This window comes from Tripterygium wilfordii, chromosome 9, assembly GCF_013401445.1.
Source record: "Tripterygium wilfordii isolate XIE 37 chromosome 9, ASM1340144v1, whole genome shotgun sequence".
Taxonomy (NCBI): Eukaryota; Viridiplantae; Streptophyta; class Magnoliopsida; order Celastrales; family Celastraceae; genus Tripterygium; species Tripterygium wilfordii.
Genome location: NC_052240.1, coordinates 11890915 through 11912107, shown reverse-complemented (window position 1 = coordinate 11912107; position 21193 = coordinate 11890915). Strand labels below are relative to the sequence as shown.

The 21193-nt window shown below is 36.8% G+C and overlaps 2 protein-coding genes across 2 annotated transcripts; both read left to right on the top strand.

The window, feature by feature from the left end:
- Positions 1-697: 697 nt before the first annotated feature.
- On the top strand, positions 698-4689 carry LOC120005386 (serine/threonine protein phosphatase 2A 57 kDa regulatory subunit B' kappa isoform-like). The gene is made up of 3 exons (XM_038854994.1): positions 698-807; positions 2032-3225; positions 3861-4689. Exons 2-3 carry the CDS (start codon positions 2062-2064, stop codon positions 4215-4217), a joined length of 1521 nt encoding a protein of 506 aa, XP_038710922.1. The 5' UTR covers positions 698-807; positions 2032-2061; the 3' UTR covers positions 4218-4689.
- Positions 4690-9350: 4661 nt separating this feature from the next.
- Positions 9351-20268, top strand: LOC120005385 (ABC transporter G family member 32). The gene is made up of 25 exons (XM_038854993.1): positions 9351-9494; positions 9596-9905; positions 10249-10369; positions 10469-10557; positions 10634-10718; positions 11358-11517; positions 11620-11696; positions 11785-11838; positions 12777-12867; positions 13558-13859; positions 13939-14220; positions 14400-14716; positions 14804-14964; positions 15043-15146; positions 16496-16655; positions 16798-16920; positions 17025-17116; positions 17193-17525; positions 17610-17900; positions 18158-18241; positions 18326-18459; positions 18567-18794; positions 18932-19103; positions 19187-19441; positions 19779-20268. The coding sequence occupies exons 1-25, from the start codon at positions 9437-9439 to the stop codon at positions 20049-20051; spliced, it is 4356 nt and encodes a 1451-aa protein (XP_038710921.1). The 5' UTR covers positions 9351-9436; the 3' UTR covers positions 20052-20268.
- The last annotated feature ends 925 nt before the right edge of the window (positions 20269-21193 follow it).

Here is a 21193-nt window from a genome sequence, read left to right as displayed (position 1 = left end):
TGTTTGTTTTCTTGCTAGTTCAACGGGTTAGAGAAAGATTTTAAGAGATCAGGGCCAGGTTGGGTGTTCAAAAACCCTACCCAACCTGGCCCGTTGCCATCCCTATTAGTAAACCACAATCGATAAGTCCATAACTCCATAAGTCTATTAAAGTTATGATCAGTAAAATCGATAAGATTATAAAATTAGTAAGATGGTAAAATCAATAAGACCATATGGTAAGATCGATAGATCTTATCAATTTTGGGATTTTACATTTATTCGAATCGTTTTGGTTACCTAAGATCATACGATCTTACGATTAAAATCAGGATTTTGATAGCGGTTAAATAGTGTAAAATATATTTTGTTTATATTATTAATAGGTAAAAGTTATAATTACCTTAATTTAATATTAAAATAGTAATTTAATATTTAAAGTTTTTTAAGAATTGAGAGTGCAAGTTATTACAGTAGGAGAAGAAGGGGGACTTCTTGGGGTTGTGTTATCCGTACGGTTCTTAGACCAAGCTTTTTCTTTTTATTGGTAATCGGTAATAGAATGGAACAAAGTCGATGGTGATGTAATCATCAAACTGTTTGTACAGTGCTTTGCGCTGACCAAGGATCTAGGGACCCTATGCAATCAATCAGTCAGACCATAGACAGATAGACTTGTGTGCATTTAGCAAAAAAACCTGTGTATTTAGCAATTACCGTTTATTTATGGGTTCCATTTCAATTTTCCATCTTTGCTAAGATTTGGGTCTCTTTACCTTCTCAAGTTCACATCTTTAGCAGCTGAAAAAGGAGACTTATAGCTGACAGGTTTTTTTCTTTCCTTTATACATGCACTCTCGCTGTCTGCTTCTATACTTTTAGCATGAAATGCTGGGAGCTGTGGACTTACATTATGTGATGATTATTGCAAATCGTTTTTGTTCCCAGTTTGCTTTATTGAATAGTTTTTGGGTTTTTCTTAGTTTTGATAGATGAGATCTGGGTTTTGACCATTTATTTCTCTAGTTGCTTTCCTTGTAATTTGGTGTTGATCCTTCGTTATTCAGTGTCATTATGGTAATTCAAAACTCTGATACCATCACTGTTCCCAGATCTAGGTTTCATCTATTAACTGTCCTTTTAAGGCCAAATTTCCATGTTTATTTTCATGGTATAGAAGTTTGTTTCCGTTCCAAGCATGGGTACATTGCCTTGCTGATCTAATCTGAATGTTACTTTGCCTTAAATTAATTGATGTAACCCTGATCTGGGTTTTGTGTATATTGGAGGTTTCAGTTTGGGCGAGGTAACTATGAATGCTCTAATAGCTTTTCTTGCAGTTTTAGGTTACACTTACTTGGCTGAAGCACGTTCTACTTTTCGAATGGGATGGGCTATGGTTGTTAATTGCAATGGTTATTGTCGGAATTATGATAATTGCTTGCTAGATTCATTGTTTATGATATTTAAGCTTAGTGAAACTGATGTCTTAGAACTTATTTGGAAAAAATGACAGTCAAAATTGTATTTTTTGATAGATGAGAGTTGTTAGCATTGCAAAAAATTTCTGTATCTTATTGTCCATGGCTTGGAATTCACTCTTAGTTATGGTTTCCACTTGATCCCACTTATCATAAATTTCGCTTTACTCTATTCACACCAAAATTACTATGAATGAAGCTTTTTGAGTAGCTGTTTCCCTTAATTCTCAGGAGTCTATTGCATTTGTTTTGTTCGACATTTGGTTAAGAAAGCATTGAGGGAAGTGGGTGCAACTGTTTTTTTAATAGAGGATCCTCGTTCACTATTCTATTCTCAGATGGTATAATTTCTTTTAAGGATGGGCATTTAGCCATTTGATGGCCTTGACATTTTAGTTGTTGCCATACTGGCTACAACTATATATTATTCGTGAAAGGCATAATAATTGTGTGCCGAATCTTGGATGCATCAATTTAATTTATCTCAGACTCTCAGTTGACAGTCAACATGCTACTGCCCCTCCTCTCATCCCACATCCCTTTTTTTCCTGACTTTTCACTAATGATACAGGTATTTGTTTTGCAATATTGCATTGCCATCATGCTCAAGCAAATTCTCAGCAAACTCCCGCGAAAATCACCAAAATCTGATTCATTCGATTGTGGTGGAATTGATTCTGGCAACATTTCTCCCAACTTTGGCAATGGAATCCAAACTACAAGCTGTACGAATACTTTTTCTAGTCGGCTAAGCGTTGTTAAGCGGGTTTCTTCAGCTGTTTTTCCTGCAAGCATCATGGCTGGAGTAGAGGCAGTTGAGCCCCATCTATCCTTTAAAGATGTTTCAAATCAACAGAAGCAGAACCTGTTTGTCAGTAAGTTAAAGATGTGCTGCGAGGTGTCCGATGTCAATGATCCGGATAAGAATTCTGTTGAGCAAGATTTGAAACGTCAGACATTGTTAGAGATTGTTGATTTTGTTTCTACTGGATCAGCAAAGTTTACTGAGTCGGCAATTACTGCAATGAGTAAAATGTGCGCAATTAACCTCTTTAGGGTTTTCCCCCCTAAGTGCCGTTCTAATAGTACTGGGGGGGAAGCGGAAGATGAAGAGCCTATGTTTGATCCTGCTTGGTCTCATTTGCAGATTGTGTATGACCTACTCCTTCGGTTTATTGGTTATAATAATCTTGATGTAAAGGTGGCAAAGAAGTTTGTGGATCATGCTTTTCTTTTAAGATTACTTGACTTGTTTGATTCTGAGGACCCGAGGGAAAGAGACTGTTTGAAAACAATTCTGCATAGGATTTATGGGAAATTTATGGTGCACAGGCCTTTTATCCGCAAGGCTGTTAGCAATATCATCTATCGTTTTGTTTTTGAAACGGAAAGACATAATGGAATTGCAGAGCTGTTGGAGATTTTTGGGAGTGTTATTAGTGGCTTTGCTTTGCCATTAAAAGAGGAGCACACGATATTCTTGTGCAGGGCTCTGATTCCTCTACACAAGCCAAAATCAGTGGGAATTTATCATCAACAGCTGACATATTGTGTTGTTCAGTTTATAGAGAAGGATCCAAAGCTGGCTTGTACTGTGATTAAAGGGCTTTTAAAATACTGGCCGGTGACAAATAGCCAGAAGGAGTTGATGTTTATCAGTGAATTGGAAGAGGTTTTGGAAATGACTAGTTTAGCTGAGTTCCAAAAGATCATGGTTCCACTATTTCGGCGTATTGGATCCTGCCTCAACAGTTCTCATTACCAGGTATGTTTTCCTTCTTAATAGTTCCATGCTCTTATTTACCTTAGAATTTCTTTTGAACATTTTTTGGGTTAGCTTTTTGCCAATGTACATCAAAGAAATGTATGCAAAATCAGTTGATGAAGTGTCGTAGAAGGTGTTCTGGTGCTATTATTTGTTCGGTTCCTGTTTTAATTTTATTTTGGCCCTTTGTATATACCAAACAAGTACCATATGTTTTCTGATATGAATAGCAAATAAAGCAGAAAGAGGCAAGGATAACATATGCCGTCATTGATTGGACTGATTTTTAATTTAATTCAAATACGTCTCAAATGAAGAGTAAACTGTATTGAAAATTGGACATCAAGAGAGCTCTGATGCCTTCTTTGGTCATGGGCAGTACTTGAACATAATAATTGATTCAACTAAGGCTGGATCTTCCGATTGAAATGTTTCTTAGTAAGGCCAATTTTGGCTTCTGATAATTTTTAGTTGCTTTTGCTTGCATAGGAAAATAAAAGGTGTGAAGATATGCAAAAAAACATGTACGAATTAGCTAAAAGCCAAACTTGGCCATGTTGTGCTCTTAGTTAAATGGTTAAATTGTGTATAATTTATTGTGAACATCAGGAGCTTATATTTTGATTTCTTTTCAGGTAGCTGAACGAGCACACTTGCTATGGAATAATGAGCATGTTCTTAATCTTACTGCACATAACCGGCAGGTGATTGTGCCTCTTGTCTTCTCAGCTCTTGAACGAAACTCGCAGAATCACTGGAACCAGGCAGTGCTCAACCTGACACAAAATGTCAAGAAGGTCTTTTATGATATGGATGAAGAGCTAGTACTTGCCTGCCAACACAAGTTGGAAGAGGAAAATTCCCTCTCTAATGCAGTAGCTGAGAAGCGGAGACTGACATGGGAACGCCTTGAACATGCTGCTAGTTTCCAACCTCCAGCGGTTAATGTCATCACTCCTACCAACCTTGCCACTTGCACCGTCGCCTGCTAGGCACTTGTGCGGGAACACAAACAGGCATTTGCAGATCCGATTTCACTATAGAAAAAGAGTGAGTTCTTAATTAAGATTGACCAAGTTTGAAATGCCAAAATCCCACCGGGGGGGGGGGGGGGGGGGTGTTATCATGTTCTAAGATGTTGCATTATAATATGATTGAGTTGTGATGATGCTGCGGCCTCAAAAGGTTTTGTTTGAAGCATTGTCATTTGGTAGGTAGAGAATCCTTTGCTTGCAATTGTGTATTGACAACCCCTCTTGTGTAAATTACCTGTCTGTCTGTCTGTCCTTGGCATTTGTTGTACTCATATATAAGAGTTGTATCCAACCTCTCTCCTTAAGAATATGGAGATCCTGCTCTCTTACTAGACTTATAACATGAATATTCAAGCAGTTTGCTTTGATATATTACAGATGTAAAGCTAATTCATGTATTTATGAGTTCAGCTTTGGGATTTTGGAGGTATAACTGTTCTGTTCCTCAAGATTGCAAGTATAACTTTCAGGCATTTTTGTTACAGGGCCAGCTCGAAGCCCACCTGTCAACCTACCTAACCATGAAAAACAATAAAACATGCTAAAGTGGGAAAACCAGAATAATGAGAAACAAATACGATGTTATCAAAGAGAGGTGACTCGATTGGTAATCGGTTGGGTTAGACATGTGTATTTAAAGTTCGATTTCAATCGTAAATATATTTCTTTGCGGTATTTTTTTTAAAGAAAAGAAAAGAAACAATCACGACGTTATGAGTTGTATGATATTTGTAGGTGACAAATTGGGTCACAAGTGTTGTGAAGTTGATATTTGTTGGGGTATTTGTTGAGATGGACGAGAGAGATTTGACCCAATTCAATAACATTTGAGGTATTGTCCGTTGTGATCCCGAGGTTCATATCATTTGGTAAAACTTGAGGTATTGTCCGTTTAGAGTCCGAGGCCTACGCCATTTGGTAAAGACCAAGGGACAGTATGACTTTTACCAAGACCTACATCAACAGCGAAGGCTGGAAACATGTAAAGCTACTTCATCGTAACATTGATATTACGACATGGTGAAAGCAACAACATTTAACAGGGGAATAGTGGCCAATGATTCCACCTCTAAAGATATGTGATAAGAGCTGATGAGCCTTTTGTGTCCAAACACTCGTCTTTCCAAATTATCAGAGCCAAAACTGTAGCAATGCCAAGGGCCCAAGACATAAATTTCCTATGATAACAATATAGTGCACTGATTGGGATGATCAGTATATATAGGGCAAGGCAAGGCAAAGCAGAGAGGGTTGAGAGTCTTGAGCAAACGCTAAGCAAGTCTCTCTCGAAGATATCACGTGTTTGGGCCGCAGTCCCGCTTGCCGGATCACCAGCATCGCCCCTCCACCAAACAACATACATATCGCTGACAAAAAATAACATTGTAACTAATTTAAACATTATTTTATAAAAAAATAATTTTACTATAATTTTCACAACTTATGCACTAATATTATCTAAAAGTTTCGTTAAACACTTCACAACTTATGGGCCAACTCATTTTGCACAGCTTTTGAGCTAGTATTATAATCATAATGACCGCTCTACCAAACGGAGGCGTGACGTATTTTCAGAGCTCGATGTCGACAAAAATATGTGTCAAGTTTATTGCTAGTTTCTAGTACAACTAATCTTTTAAGCTATCAAGTGACAATACTATTGCACAATGAGATTGTACACAAGAAGTAATTACAATTTATACATCGTCCTGTCAACAAGTGTCCTATGGACTATGGTTAAGAATTCACCACAGCAAGAACATTTTCTAACTTAATTTTTTAAACTTAAAATATAGATTTCAATAGAGTTTTTTCAATAGTATATGTCTATTGACAAGGAAATAAATACAATACTTGCAAGGAAGTAGACCATATTTTCGTCATAAACTTTTAAAAATAAATCATGTAAATAAAAGAAATTAAAAATATTGTAGATGATATGATCTATGGAAAATCACCAAAAAAAAAGAAAAGAAAGTGATTTGGGCCATAATTACTAACTTTGCAGTGAAAGTGAAACTAATTGCAACAGAGCCCCTCGTCCCAATGGTCAACGAAAACTGTGAAAAAAGAGATGTTAGCTGCGGTGGTGGAAACAACTCTTCTTTCTGTCTAAAGTTTGCCCTATTAAATTCAACCATATGTGTTTTTTTCCTTGTAAGCAATTCAACTGTATGGTTTTTGTTTTTTTAATCCGGCACACAATTCAACTGTATGGTTGTTACAGTTAATAACACCCTCAACGCCCATATTGACCAACACTGCTTGCTTGCAAAAAAAAAAAGAGGCTAAAATAAATGTCTCTCTTGCGAGATTGGGGAAATTCCATACGCAGCAGCACCTGGTCAGTGTCACTACCCAAATTCCTAGTTTTGGAACAACAAATCAAGGAACCACCTTATTCAAGAAACTAAAAGTTTTGGAAGTGTGAATACCAAACTTATGTATTAATTGGAGCAATGAATATGGATTGGAAAACTTGCCTCTCAAATGCATTTCATCTCTATTAAAATTAATTAGTTGTTGGAGGTTCAGTAAGATACTTGTTCTTTTCCACAGGAGTTGCATACAAAAACAAAAAAAAAAAAAGTTTCGGGTCGGAGAATGTCACGTATTTATGAAATAGTTACATGCATGGACTCTAATCGGGATTGGATTTCGGATATACATAATTGATCAAATCCGGATTGGTTTAAATCCGGACAGTATTCTATCCGGGTTAAGGTCTAGACAAGTAAACTAAACAAGATCTATGTGCTTGGACCTGAACCCTATTTTAAACCTTTTTTTTTTTTAATGTTTCGATCATGATTTTGGACATATAATTTGTGTTCAAACTTAGTTTAATTCGTGTCGGATAAATTCAATCATCTAGACCGAATAGAGTTTTGTCACCCCTGCTTTTCCACGAGTTAATATTTGTTCAACTACAAATCAATAGAAAGTTTAGTGCATATATAAATAAGAGTGAAAATTTGGTTGCAGATCCAAATCATGTATACACATCATACATACACACTGTTATTCACGTTATGCCATAAATATGGTAGCACCCCATCATTAAATAAGCTTGACAAATCCATTCGCAAATCTAATTCTTAGGCGAGCATATTGAATGACATTCAAGTTTTAACCTAATGTGAGGACCTTCTTTTTTTTTTTTTGCAACCGATAATGATAATGATCGGACAAACTCAGGTCATCATGTCCGCGCACACATAAGACTACAATGATAGAGTAAATTGAGCCAAGTCCAATGCGTAACCACGAAAATATTGTTCCTAGTGGGAATTGAACTTAATATCTCTTGAGTACATACGATTTGACCCCATACAAATTCACTAACTAAACTATCACTCAAGTGATTTACCTATATCACGACATATATATCACCCATTCTCCTATGTATACCTAATTTATATATATATATTTATAGAAATTCTCCTATATAGGGATGGCAAAAAAACCCGACCCTAGCATTATCCATAGGGCATCCGATCCATTTAAAACCCGAAAACCGATCCTATAGGGTTTGGAAACGGTTTTGGTTTTGATTTTCAAACCCGTTATGGTTTAGGGTCGGGTTTGGTTTTTGATGTCGGGTTTAGGATACCCGAACCGTTTAATTAAAAAATTAAATTATAGTAATAACATTATAAATCATTTATATAAAGGTATATTACTAGGATGCTAAATTTTAGCATGATCAAACATATTAAATAAAATAATATAATATAATTATATAGATATTACATTCAACCTATAACAACATGATAAGTCATATTATTTTTTAAAAAATATTGAATTATACATTTATAGAAAAATAAAAATATTAAAAGTTAGACGGTAAACGGGTATCCGATGGTAAATGGTTATGGAACGGTTTCGGTTTTGGAAATTTAAATGGTTTTTAAACAGTTTTGGAACGGTTTTGGTATTTAGTAATTTAAACGGAAACGGTTTTGGTATTCACTAATTGGAAGGGTACCCGACCCGTTGCCATCCCTACTCCTATATGAACTAAAAGTGTGCACCAACTTTGTGAACACGAAATCCAATTGTTATAATAAACACAATAAACGTAAGAGTCACATATTTACTGTGGGGACCCGTCACATTTATGGTTGAAAAACAAGTTCACCAAGTTGATTGACATAAAATTTTTTTTTGGTTTACATAAGAAAATCTCTGTGTGTGTATATATATATACACGCACACATATATTGTAGGGGAAGAAATCTTAAAAATATACCAAAAACTTTGTGATGAATCTTCTCCTCCACTTTTTGACACTTCCTTAAACGAACTGTTATTTGTTCCATCTAACACGGTAAAGTAGAGAATAATACGCACAAAAACCGACCATATTGCACCAACCGTTTCTCCCCGACTCAATTCAAAAATCGGCAACAACTCAACCAACCCCACGCGCCTTCCTTGGACTGAAAATCACTTACTCCATAACGTGTAACCCACCCCTGACTGCACCACCTTGACACAGGACTATAATCAATCCCAGTCCAAGTCGGGGGCTGGAGTTCGAGCTTGATACCTGAGTTTGAGAACATACATGTTATGTAAACTCGAACTCGATTAGACCAAAATTATGTTCAGTATAGATGATCAAATTTATTTGATTTGGATTAAACCAAGTTTGAACATAATTTAAATGTCTGAAATCCGATTCTAAACACAAATTTTTTGTTTAGTATAAAATCGAGTTTGGGTCCAAACACATAAATCTTATCTGATTTACTTGTTCGGATCCTAACTCGAATTAGGTTATTATTCGATTTACTTGTTCGGATTTAATCAATCTTGGTTTGATCAATCGTCCGAAATCCAATTCACATTAAGTTTCGGACATTTAGATATTTCGTAAACACGTGTATTGTCTGACTCTAAATTGATTTTTTTTTGACACCCCTACCACACATCAACTAACTGTATAAAAGTGACACGTGGTGGAGAATCGTCGCGAGTTGTAATGTTTTGCGTACGCGAGTGAGTGTTTGTTGGAAGCAACCCCGCCAACAATTTTCTTTTTCGCGGCTATTAATAAGCCTCTCTGTGCACAGAACCTCTAACGTTACAAAAACAGACCAGAGAGAGCAAGAAAGTAGAAGTGAGCATTCAATGCTGTTGAACGACTGCTTTTAGAGGGACAGACGACCACAATGATCAACGATGTACGATTGGAGGCCATTAATGCACTTCTCAACCACCAATGCCAAGGTCCACAAGTTGTTTACACTACTGTATCCATTTGTTTTTGTATGCTATATTAATTTCTCTCTTGCCCTCATTCTGAGCCTCAGCTTTTGGTGTTCTTCTAGGGTTTATCGCTTCCCTAGATCCGGATAGGAACCGAATGTGGAACTCTGCGGAGAATGTGTTCGCGAGAACACCGTCGTTCAGGGAGGACGGAGAGGACGAGGAGGCGCTGCGATGGGCCGCGCTAGAGCGGTTGCCTACTTACGCACGTGCTCGTAGAGGTATTTTCAAGGACATGCTCGGTGATGCGAAGGAGATCGACGTTACTGAGTTGGAAGCTCAGGAACAGAGAATCGTTCTGGATCGCCTTATTAACTCGTTTGAAGATGATCCTGAGAAGTTCTTCGATCGAATGCGAAAGAGATTTGACGCGTAAAGTTCCCTTTTCAGTCTTCCTACTCTCCGTTAACTTTTTTGTCGTTGAATTGTCATCGAATTTCGAGTTAGAGAGTGTGAGAGAGGGTTCGAATTGATAGTTAAAGTGCATTGATAATTCGTTCTTTTTTTTTTCCTGATCTCTTGTGAAGCTGAAGCTAAGTAGCTTATTTTAACTTGATTTTGGTCCTTAGTAGCTTTTTTTACTCAGTACGGCGGACGTGAGAGAGCAGAAGCGTGCGGCCATTTGAATTGAATGATATAAGATTTGACTGTAAATGAATGGATAAGTATCCTTGTTTTAGTTCCTTTTTATTTCTGACGAATTATCAAATTGCAGAGTGGACTTGGAATTTCCAAAAATTGAGGTCCGGTTTCAAAATCTCACCGTGGAATCATTTGTTCGTGTTGGAAGCAGGGCGTTGCCAACCATTCCTAATTTTATCTTCAACATGACTGAGGTGAACGATAACCTTGAAAAGCATAAGTTTTATTATGCTGTTTGGGTTTGACGGATAGGTTTGATTCCAGATTATGTAACTCTAGAAAATGTTATTCAGGCATTTTTTAGGGGTTTGGGGATTTACAGGGGAAAGAGAAGCAAGCTGACTATTTTAGATGATATTAGCGGGATCATTAGACCTTCTCGGTATGTTAAATTACTCTTGATTACAGTATCATTGCCAGTTTTTAGTGTCACTATTATAACAAATTTTTTTTTTTAGATTGACGCTTCTGTTGGGACCTCCAAGTTCAGGAAAGACTACACTCTTGTTGGCTCTTGCTGGACGCCTTAAAGATAACTTGCAGGTACTTAAATTGGTTATGCAGCGTTTCATTTTTTGATTTATTTATTAATTTGTTTCATCTTTTCATTGGGTGTAGTTATGTCATATAGTGTTGTTGTGAGAAGAGTTGCTGATAGTTGGATTAACTCTGTTGTGGTGTTAACGAATTGAACTAACCACGATGAACTATTATCAATTGTTTGCTACGAATTTTCCACATAGACTCTCATCTTTGAAATAGGTGATAATGATTATGGTTAAGTGGTACCAGAAAGAAAATGAGGAAGAAAGGGTATGAATGGCTGCATCGATGAAACCATTCCAGATAATAGGGTCAATTCATGTTCTCTACTCTGTTCATTGAAATTTGAACTCACATTTTTTTTTGCTGAATGTAAGTTTGAACTCACATTTTTTGCTGATATGACTGGCTGCATGGACCAAATTATTCCCGATGATAGGTTCATGTCATATTCTGTACTCTGTTCATTAGAATTTAAGTTTTAACCCACATTATTGTTGCTGAAATGGAATGTTCTATCTAAAACTGAGACGATTTATTATAATGGCTTTCTATCATCTCATGGCTGCGGATCTCAAATTTGCCTTTCTGAATTTTCATTTTCTCAACCTTCAACTTGTTTCTTCATTCTCGTTAAAGATTTCAGGAAGAATTACTTACAATGGACACAGTCTAAAGGAGTTCGTTCCTCCAAGGACATCTGCTTATGTCAGTCAAGATGATTGGCATGTCGCAGAGATGACTGTGAGGGAAACTCTTGAGTTTGCAGGATGCTGTCAAGGTGTTGGATCCAAGTATGGTAAGCTTACATAGATGTCCTTTAAGCCACCTGCTTCTTACCACATGAGTACGTATGAGCAAAGTGCTTACCCAGATGCTGACATAGAAGTTCTTGTGTCAGATATGCTTGTAGAACTCTCAAGAAGAGAAAAAATTCATGGGATAAAACCTGATGAAGATCTTGATATTTTCATGAAGGTACTTGCATTTGTGAGCCACTCCTTTTCTTCATACCTCTACTTCATCAATGCAAGTATTTAATTACTGTTTTGATTTTTTCATCTAGTCAATTGCACTGGGAGGACAGGAGACAAGCCTAGTTGTGGAGTATATCATGAAGGTAACCTGTACATGATGTTTACAATTTACTCAAGCTATGGTTCAATTCCACATCTGCAGTAACTGGAAATGCACCTTACTTTTCAACATAGATACCAAGCCATTTTTTATTTCCACTTGCCGTCTGCCAAATACATTTATTTTATTTTACAATGTAGTATAGCATCTCCTTACGTAGCCCTATGTGTGAAAAATCATAATGTGAATATATTAATCATCATCCTTATCCGAGCCTTTATTCCAAAAGTTTGGGGTCGACTACAAGAGTCTGTGAGAAAATCAACGGGAATCCACTATGCGTATTAATTTCCTCCATTCATTTCTATCTATGATCATACTTTAGCAACTCTTATTGAATTCATATTCTTTCATACTACTTCGAGCCAATCTTTTTAGGTTTTCCTCTTCCTCTTCGCTTCCTACTTTCTGCTATACAAATTCGCTTGATTCTTCTCACCACCATCTCTATGTTGTACACACCATACCATCTTAAACGGTTTTCTCGCAACTTATCTTTAATTGGTGCTGAATAACTTTAGCATATCCATTTTATTTTTTATGGTGAAGTTCAAATGCAAACAATTGGTACTTTTGTTCTGATATTTAGACATAATCTTCCATATCTGGTAAAAACATTGGTTGCTTTCGCTAAGGATTAACCAGAGCAAAGGTTAACTGATATGCAGTTATCTGTTAACTGAAATTCATATCAAGGGTTATTTGCCCCTGCTGAGGGTCAATCTGTAGAAGGCATTGCGAGACAGAGGGCACAATATGAGGGACTTTATTGCTTTGTCTGGCTCTGATGGAAGCTTTAACAATTTATGGATTAGTTGTAGGATTGAAATAGAAATCATTCCCTTTCGCCTATAAATATGAATTGACTATTGAATGAAGAAAGATATTATTTTCTTGAGTACTAAAATGTATTTGACAAAGATTTTAGGGTTGGACACATGTGCTGATACATTGGTGGGTGATGAAATGCTAAAAGGGATCTCAGGGGGACAGAAGAAGCGGCTCACAACAGGTGCTCTCTCTCTCTCTCTCAATGTGAGTGTGTGTGTGTCTGCCGAATGACGATTCGTGTGCACGAGAGTGTGTGCTTCCTGAGATGCAAGTCTTCATAGGATATAAACCGAGGGCCATGACTCCTTGTCTAGTTCCAAGTTAAATCTGAAAATAATTTTTAGTTTCTTGTGTACCAAAGCAAAAAAATACATGAAAACTTGGTAAGCATCCCACAAGTTATGCTACTCATAGCGCCCATTCTATAACTGAGGGGAAATACAAATCACAGGTAATCCATTCTAAGACTAAGAAAGCATACAAATGATAGGTCACCTTCGTTAACTATTTGTTGTTTTGTTTGATTTTAAAAATATACATTTATTGCTTAATCACTATTAAGTCCATAACCACTCGAATTTCTGAGTTTTCTGTGGATTACAAAGTTAATTTAAATGTATGTCTCTGATATGGTAATCTGTTTTGATTTAATGATTGTCCATATGCTTTTAAGAGACTTGCTTTTCTAAGTCAGGGAATTATTTGTTTGTAAGGTCTTTTTGAGGTCTTCCTATAATAACTATTCATTTCTGCAACACTCCAACACCCACCCCCTACCCCCCAAACCCCTGCACAAAACTTCTGGTTTAACGCCATGATGATGTTCATATGTGCATATGCCGCACCCCTAAGGTGGATGTTTACATCGCAGGTGAATTACTTGTTGGTCCATCTAGAGTGCTCTTCATGGATGAGATCTCGAATGGGCTTGACAGTTCAACTACTTATCAAATCATCAAGTACCTGAGGCATTCAACTTGTGCACTTGATGGGACCACCGTTATATCTTTGCTGCAACCTGCTCCTGAGACTTACCAGTTGTTTGATGATGTTATACTTCTATGTGAGGGCCATATTGTATACCAAGGACCCCGGGATGCTGTTCGTGATTTCTTTTCACATATGGGGTTTAGTTGTCCTCCCAGGAAAAATGTGGCAGACTTCTTGCAAGAAGTGTGTAGTTTTAATAGCTTGGGATGTAAATTTATGTTCAATTATACTGTAGTTTTACTAAAACTTTACTTGCACACAGGTTACGTCCAAGAAGGATCAAGAGCAGTATTGGTCTGTTCCTTACCCACCTTACAAGTACATACCTCCTGAGAAAATTGCTGAAGCATTCCGATTATATCAAACCGGTAAAAGTTTGTCTGAGGAATTGGATACTCCTTTTGATAGACGTTATAATCATCCCGCAGCCTTGTCAACTTCTCGTTATGGTGTAAAAAAGAATGCCCTTCTCAAGACCAGCTATAACTGGCAAAAGCTGCTGATGAAACGGAATTCATTTATCTATGTTTTCAAATTTATTCAGGTAATTGTAAGAATTTTATAGACTAGAAGGTTAATTGTTTTGTTCGTTTTTAATTTCTAAAGCTTGTCACGATGACTCTACGTGTGTATTTCTCATTCATTTTGGTAGTACATCCATCATCTTAAGGTAGAACTCTTTAAAATTTTGAAGCTGATTTATTGGCATTATGTATTTTGCAGCTGCTTTTTGTTGCCTTGATCACAATGAGTGTTTTTTTCCGGACAACAATGCGCCATAATACAATTGATGATGGGGGCATATATCTTGGGGCACTTTACTTTTCCATGGTCATTATTCTTTTTAATGGATTTACGGAGGTTTCAATGCTGGTGGCTAAGCTTCCAGTTATTTACAAGCACAGGGATTTGCATTTCTATCCAAGTTGGATATACACCATTCCTTCTTGGGCGTTAAGTATCCCAACTTCTCTCATTGAATCGGGTTTCTGGGTGGCAATTACGTACTACGTTATTGGATATGATCCTGAAGTTACTAGGTGAAACTTCTGAACTTATTTGAATTGTTCAGGATCCATTGTGGTGGATTTGAATATTCTGTGGTATTCTAATTATTTAATTTGCAGGTTTTTTCGGCAATTCTTGTTGTATTTCTTTCTACACCAGATGTCAATAGCTCTCTTCCGTGTCATGGGATCCTTGGGCCGTAACATGATCGTTGCTAATACCTTTGGGTCTTTTGCTATGCTTGTTGTCATGGCTCTTGGAGGATTCATCATTTCAAGAGGTTAATCAACTTTCTGCAGGGTCTTTTGTCAGTAATTTATCGCATATGTCTACTGATTTTCTTGTTTAACCATGACAGATCGGATCCCTAGTTGGTGGATATGGGGTTACTGGATATCTCCTTTGATGTATGCTCAGAATGCAGCTTCAGTTAATGAATTTTTAGGGCATTCCTGGAATAAGGTATCATTATATTACGGTCTGGTCCTATTTTATATTACTTGACTTTTCTACACATTCAACATTGACCCTATAGGAACAGGTATGGAGTTTGTTTCTAATTTGTTAAATTTGGGTTCAAACAACGGACTGAAGTATAATACAAAAGCATGATAATATTTTTATGAAGAAACAGGAGCTTTCACCCAGGAAAAAAGTAAATTAACATGTAGGGACTTGAAGCTTGACACTTTCCTTGATTTTGTTTTAGGCATATTTTATTAGATTAAGTGAACATTATGAAAAGTAGGTTGCTTTAAGATGTGAACGAGAAGATACTGAAAAATCACGACTATCAATATTTTGTATCAAATCAACAATCCAAAATAGAATAAACAATGGCTGTTTACATCCTTGAGCTGCCTTAAGATTTGAATAATATGAAATGTATCTAAAATAACTTGTTCATATGAATGTTTGTCATGAGTTTAAGCACTAACTCATCTCACTTGTTGCATAATAAATGTCAGGTAGAGTAACATTCAGATTTGTTCATTTTTTGAACTAACATCCGCCACTTTTCTACGCTTGTTAGCAATGTACATTGGTCCCTTACAAGTTTTGGTGTTAGAATCATTGGAGGTTCTATAGGTCTCAATCTCAATGTTTGGGTTTTTTTGGTACATACTTTCTCTGTGAAAAGGCGTTACCAAGTTGAGTTCTTGCTTTACGGATAAACTGGAGAGAAAAAAATCGCTCCAAGTCTTTACTCTAAAAGTTATTTTCAAAACGCTTCAATTCCTAAATGTACGTATTTTTCTATCCTGTCATCAGAATCTTCTGTTGCAATCAACCACACAGAGGCCATTCCTATAGATCAGATCCTGTTCAAAATCTTTTCATATTAGCTCCAGCACATCAGTTGAACCAATCAAACAGTACTCTAGGAGAGTGTTTCAAACCATGTGGTATTCCTTAAGCAAAATGCCAATGTACCCTAAGCAACAAACTAGGTGGTTTCTCTGGATACCATGTAAAGTTGAAGAAGGGTCATTAGAAGCAGAATGCAGAGGTGGGAGTCGCAACTTCTGAGATTTTGATAGGCTCAACATAATTCATTAAATTGGAATTTCACAAATTTACCCTTATTGTCGTAACACACCGAACCTATCTAGCTGCTAAGGTCTCTACCATATGTAATTGAATTTATTAATATGAAACCATTGAAGTTTTGGCATCTGGCTTGGGTTTAGTATTTACTGGAATCTTGTTGCCTTGATAAGCCAAATCTGTGCTACTTTCAGTTTGAACCTCTTTCGGCATTTTTATTTATTTATGACTGACAATTCATTGTTCCCCTATTTTTTATGCAGAGAGCTGGGAGCCACAGTAACCTCACGTTGGGTAAGGCATTAATGAGAGAGCGCAGTTTGTTTCCAGAGAGCTACTGGTATTGGATTGGTGTTGGTGCCTTGCTCGGTTTTACGGTTCTGCTCAACATTTTATTCACTTTTTTCCTAGCTTACCTTGATCGTAAGCTATCTTATTCTCTAAAACATTTGCTAATTGTATACTTCCTTTCACTACCAAATTCATATTACAAGTTCTTTTAGATCCATACATACATGCAAACGTACACATACATAATTAATACCTCCCTTTTGCATTTCCATAGCTTTAGGAAAACAACAAGCTGTTGTCTCCAAAGAAGAGCTGCGGGAGAGAGACAGAAGAAAGAAAGGTCAAAGTGTTGTTGTTGAACTGAGGCAGTACTTACAGCATTCAGGCTCACTAAGTGGTTTGTAGAATGGATTTTATGTGCTGTCTTGTTTTGTTTTTAATGTTGAAATATTAAAATTAGATTAAATTTCTTAGTTTCTCTTCATTGTTACCTTTTGGCAGGAAAAAGTTTCAACCAAAGAGGCATGGTTCTCCCATTTCAACCACTTTCCATGTCTTTCAGTAATGTCAATTACTTTGTGGACGTTCCTGTAGTGAGTATATAGCTCCATTCCTGTATGCTTATATCTTTACCAACTTGTTCGTTTTCTAATGTGAGTGTGATTTCAGGAACTGAAGCAACAAGGAATAGCGGAAGATAGATTGCGGCTGTTGGTCAATGTTACTGGAGCATTTAGACCAGGTGTGCTTACAGCATTGGTTGGAGTTAGTGGTGCTGGTAAAACGACCCTCATGGATGTTTTGGCCGGTAGGAAAACTGGTGGGGTCATAGAAGGAAGCATTCATATATCTGGGTATCCCAAAAGGCAAGAAACTTTTGCAAGAATTTCTGGTTACTGTGAGCAGAATGACGTGCATTCTCCTTGCTTGACTGTTCTGGAGTCACTGCTGTTCTCTGCTTGTCTCCGGTTAGCATCAGAAGTTGACTTGGATACACAACAGGTTAAAACTAAAGCTTCTCTTTTGCTGTTTCCTTTGCTTGTCCTCAGTGTAATGTAACTTTTTTTTGAGGTTTCAATATTTTAGGCATTTGTGGAGGAGGTAATGGAGCTTGTGGAGCTCACTCCACTAAGGGGGGCATTGGTTGGTCTACCAGGAGTTGATGGTTTGTCAACCGAACAACGGAAAAGATTAACTATTGCTGTTGAATTGGTTGCTAATCCTTCTATAGTGTTCATGGATGAGCCCACGTCAGGGTTGGATGCAAGATCTGCAGCCATTGTGATGAGGACAGTAAGAAATATTGTAAATACTGGGAGGACAATTGTTTGTACAATTCACCAGCCTAGCATAGAAATCTTTGAATCCTTTGATGAGGTATTTTTGTGTAAATATTTGGCGAAGAGCTTCTTTAATATGGTTTTCTTTTATCATGAGATCTAAATCTTATGAATGTGGAATTTCTGGTGAATTGGCATCTATGCTCTTCAGTCTTATCCCTGTAGCTTGAAAATATTCCCCCTATTCCCTTGTTGGAGTCTAGAGACCAATTGATAATTTTGTCAATGCGGCTAGTATCTTTTTAGAATTCTTGGATCTGTTTATTTATCCATCCCATCTCCTTTGTATTGCAGCTATTGTTCATGAAGCGTGGAGGGGAGCTCATTTATGCTGGTCCACTTGGCCCCAAGTCTTGTGAGCTTGTCAAGTTTTTTGAGGTGGAATTGTTAGGCTTGATTTGGTCATATTGGCTATTAATTTGAGCTTAATCATCTTAGCTGTGGAAATATATTGTCTTGTAGGCAGTTGAAGGAGTGACAAAGATCAGGCCTGGATATAATCCTGCTGCATGGATGCTTGAGGTTACTTCACCTGCAGAAGAAAGCCGCCTGGGCATGGATTTTGCGGAAATTTACCGAAAATCAAATTTGTTTCAGTATGTGCATTTCGTTTTGAATGTTCTGCCATTGAGCTTTTTAGAAACTTTTATTTGTTTCTTCCCTTTTCTTTCATTGTTAAATTTAGCTATCTTCTTTTGTTCAGGCGTAACAGAGATTTGGTTGAAAATCTAAGCAAGCCTATTCATAGTTCAAAAGAATTGGACTTTCCAACCAAGTATTCCCGGTCGTTCAATGAGCAGTTTTTAGCTTGTCTTTGGAAGCAAAATCTATCTTATTGGCGAAACCCACAATACACTGCAGTTCGCTTCTTCTACACTGTCATGATTTCATTGATGCTTGGGACAATATGTTGGAGATTCGGGTCTAAAAGGTTCATGGCCTTAAATTTTCTTATAATTTTCTTTTTAAGTGTCTATATGATACTACTTAATTTGCCATTCCTTTTTATTTGTGAGAACTTACTTTCCTGCCTAACCACTAGGTCTTTCTATGTTGGCTATTATACAGGGAGACCCAACAGGATATACTTAACGCCATGGGATCCATGTATGTAGCAGTCCTATTTATTGGAATAACCAATGCCACCGCTGTACAACCTGTCGTCTCTGTTGAAAGATTTGTTTCATATCGGGAGAGAGCTGCAGGGATGTATTCTGCTCTTCCATTTGCTTTTGCACAGGTTTACCTGCAGACCTTTTGTTTTTTGCCTCCTCTGCATAAATGGAACTCCTAAAATGAATAACGATGAATCTTGCTTCACAGGTTGCTATTGAGCTTCCTTACGTGTTTGGGCAAACAATTATTTACGGCACAATATTTTATTCCCTGGCCTCATTTGAGTGGACAGCTCAGAAGTTTATGTGGTACATTTTCTTCATGTATTTTACGATGCTATACTTCACCTTCTATGGAATGATGACGACAGCAATCACGCCAAATCATAATGTCGCTGCCATCATCGCTGCTCCATTTTACATGCTTTGGAACCTTTTCAGTGGCTTTATGATTTCGTACAAGGTAATGAAAAGAATTTTTTCTTGTTGCTTTAAAAACACAGTAGCATGCTGAATCTTCATGCACCTCTGACGTAGAGGTATAACAAAACAGGCATCTCACTTTGAATAATTCTGCTCTTTTCGAGGTTTAAGTTCCAGGAAATACTTTCCTGTAATACAGTATGCTTTCATTCAATTGAGCAAACATGGACTCTAGACCGATCTCATTAGAACTTGACACTGAACTTCAGATGATACTTCGTATCGGAGAAGTTTATTATTGAGTCTACCCCTCCCCCTCCCTCTCCCTCTCGCAATTCCAATTTATTTGATCTTTGTTCTATCTTGCTCCTGTCCAGAGAATTCCTGTATGGTGGAGGTGGTATTACTGGGCAAACCCCATTGCTTGGAGTCTGTATGGTCTTGTGACTTCACAATATGGTGATGATGATAAACTTATAAGGCTATCAGATGGAGTTCAGATGATTCCTATAAGGCAACTACTCAAGAATGGGCTTGGATACAGGCATGATTTTTTGGGCATAGCAGGTATAATGGTGGCCGGGTTCTGCGTTCTTTTTGGGGTCATTTTTGCTTTTGCAATAAAATCCTTCAACTTCCAGAGGAGATGATGAGGTGAATTTCATGTATTCCAGTAGTGTTGCTGGCTTCAATAAGTCATCAGACCAAAGTTAAGCGTATATGTTTATACTGTATATCTGGCTATTTGCAAAAGTTGACGTATATTTTTATACTGTATATCTGGCTATCTGCATAAAGTTTTGGATTGAATCACTTGTACTATAACCTGGAGATGGTATATTATATAACAGGAATCATTATTTGCAAGTGCAATATTACTAATGATAGTGATATGGTTTCTATGTTTATTTCAAGAAGAATTATTTGAAATGCAGAGTTGCATTATTGACCTGTTAATTTATTTTCCTTGTATGGTTGCATGTATATATTTTTACAAGTAAAGCTGCGATCCTATTTTCATTTCAATCATCGAAAAAATTGCACTTGTTTCAACAATTATTGTAATTCAAAATTTCAATTCGGTCACCCATTCGTCAATTCAACTAGAATGGAGTAATAAGCGGTGCGATGGTGGTGGTTGGAGTCACATTAATAAGCTGCGAGGAGCCACTTTTTTTAACGACAATTGTAAATTTGTAACTACAATTCTCTCTCAAAGCATGTTAAATTATTGTTTTGTTTGTTTGATCTCATTCATGCGCTTGAAAATAACACGTGGCGGTAGGCATGACATTTTTTAATGAATTCAATTGTTAAAAAAGAAGAATGAAAATGTTGTGTCAATTGATTAAAGAAAAATATTAGGTCATTCAATTTTTATCGTCAATTTAAAATATTGGATATTTAGAGATCTTATATTTGTGTTCATAATTAATGGATATTCTATAACATGGCTTATTACGAGACAACTCATGATGTTCATATCGATTTATTATGCATCTTTGTATCTACCCTAAATTCAATGCGTAACCTTAACAGTCAGTGTGTATTCCTGAATAATCTAATTCTCAGATGAATCGTGGGTTATAATTGGGGACAATTCAAGGACACAGAGACACGAAGACATATAGCATAATCGATAATACCATCCCCAATTCCCCATTAAGGAAAAACTGTTTGAATCAAATAGTCAAATAGGCGGTGAATCTGGTGATATACTGATGGTGTAATGAAAGCGACACCGTTTCCCCTCCTAATTTATTATTATTATTATTATTATTATTATTATCTC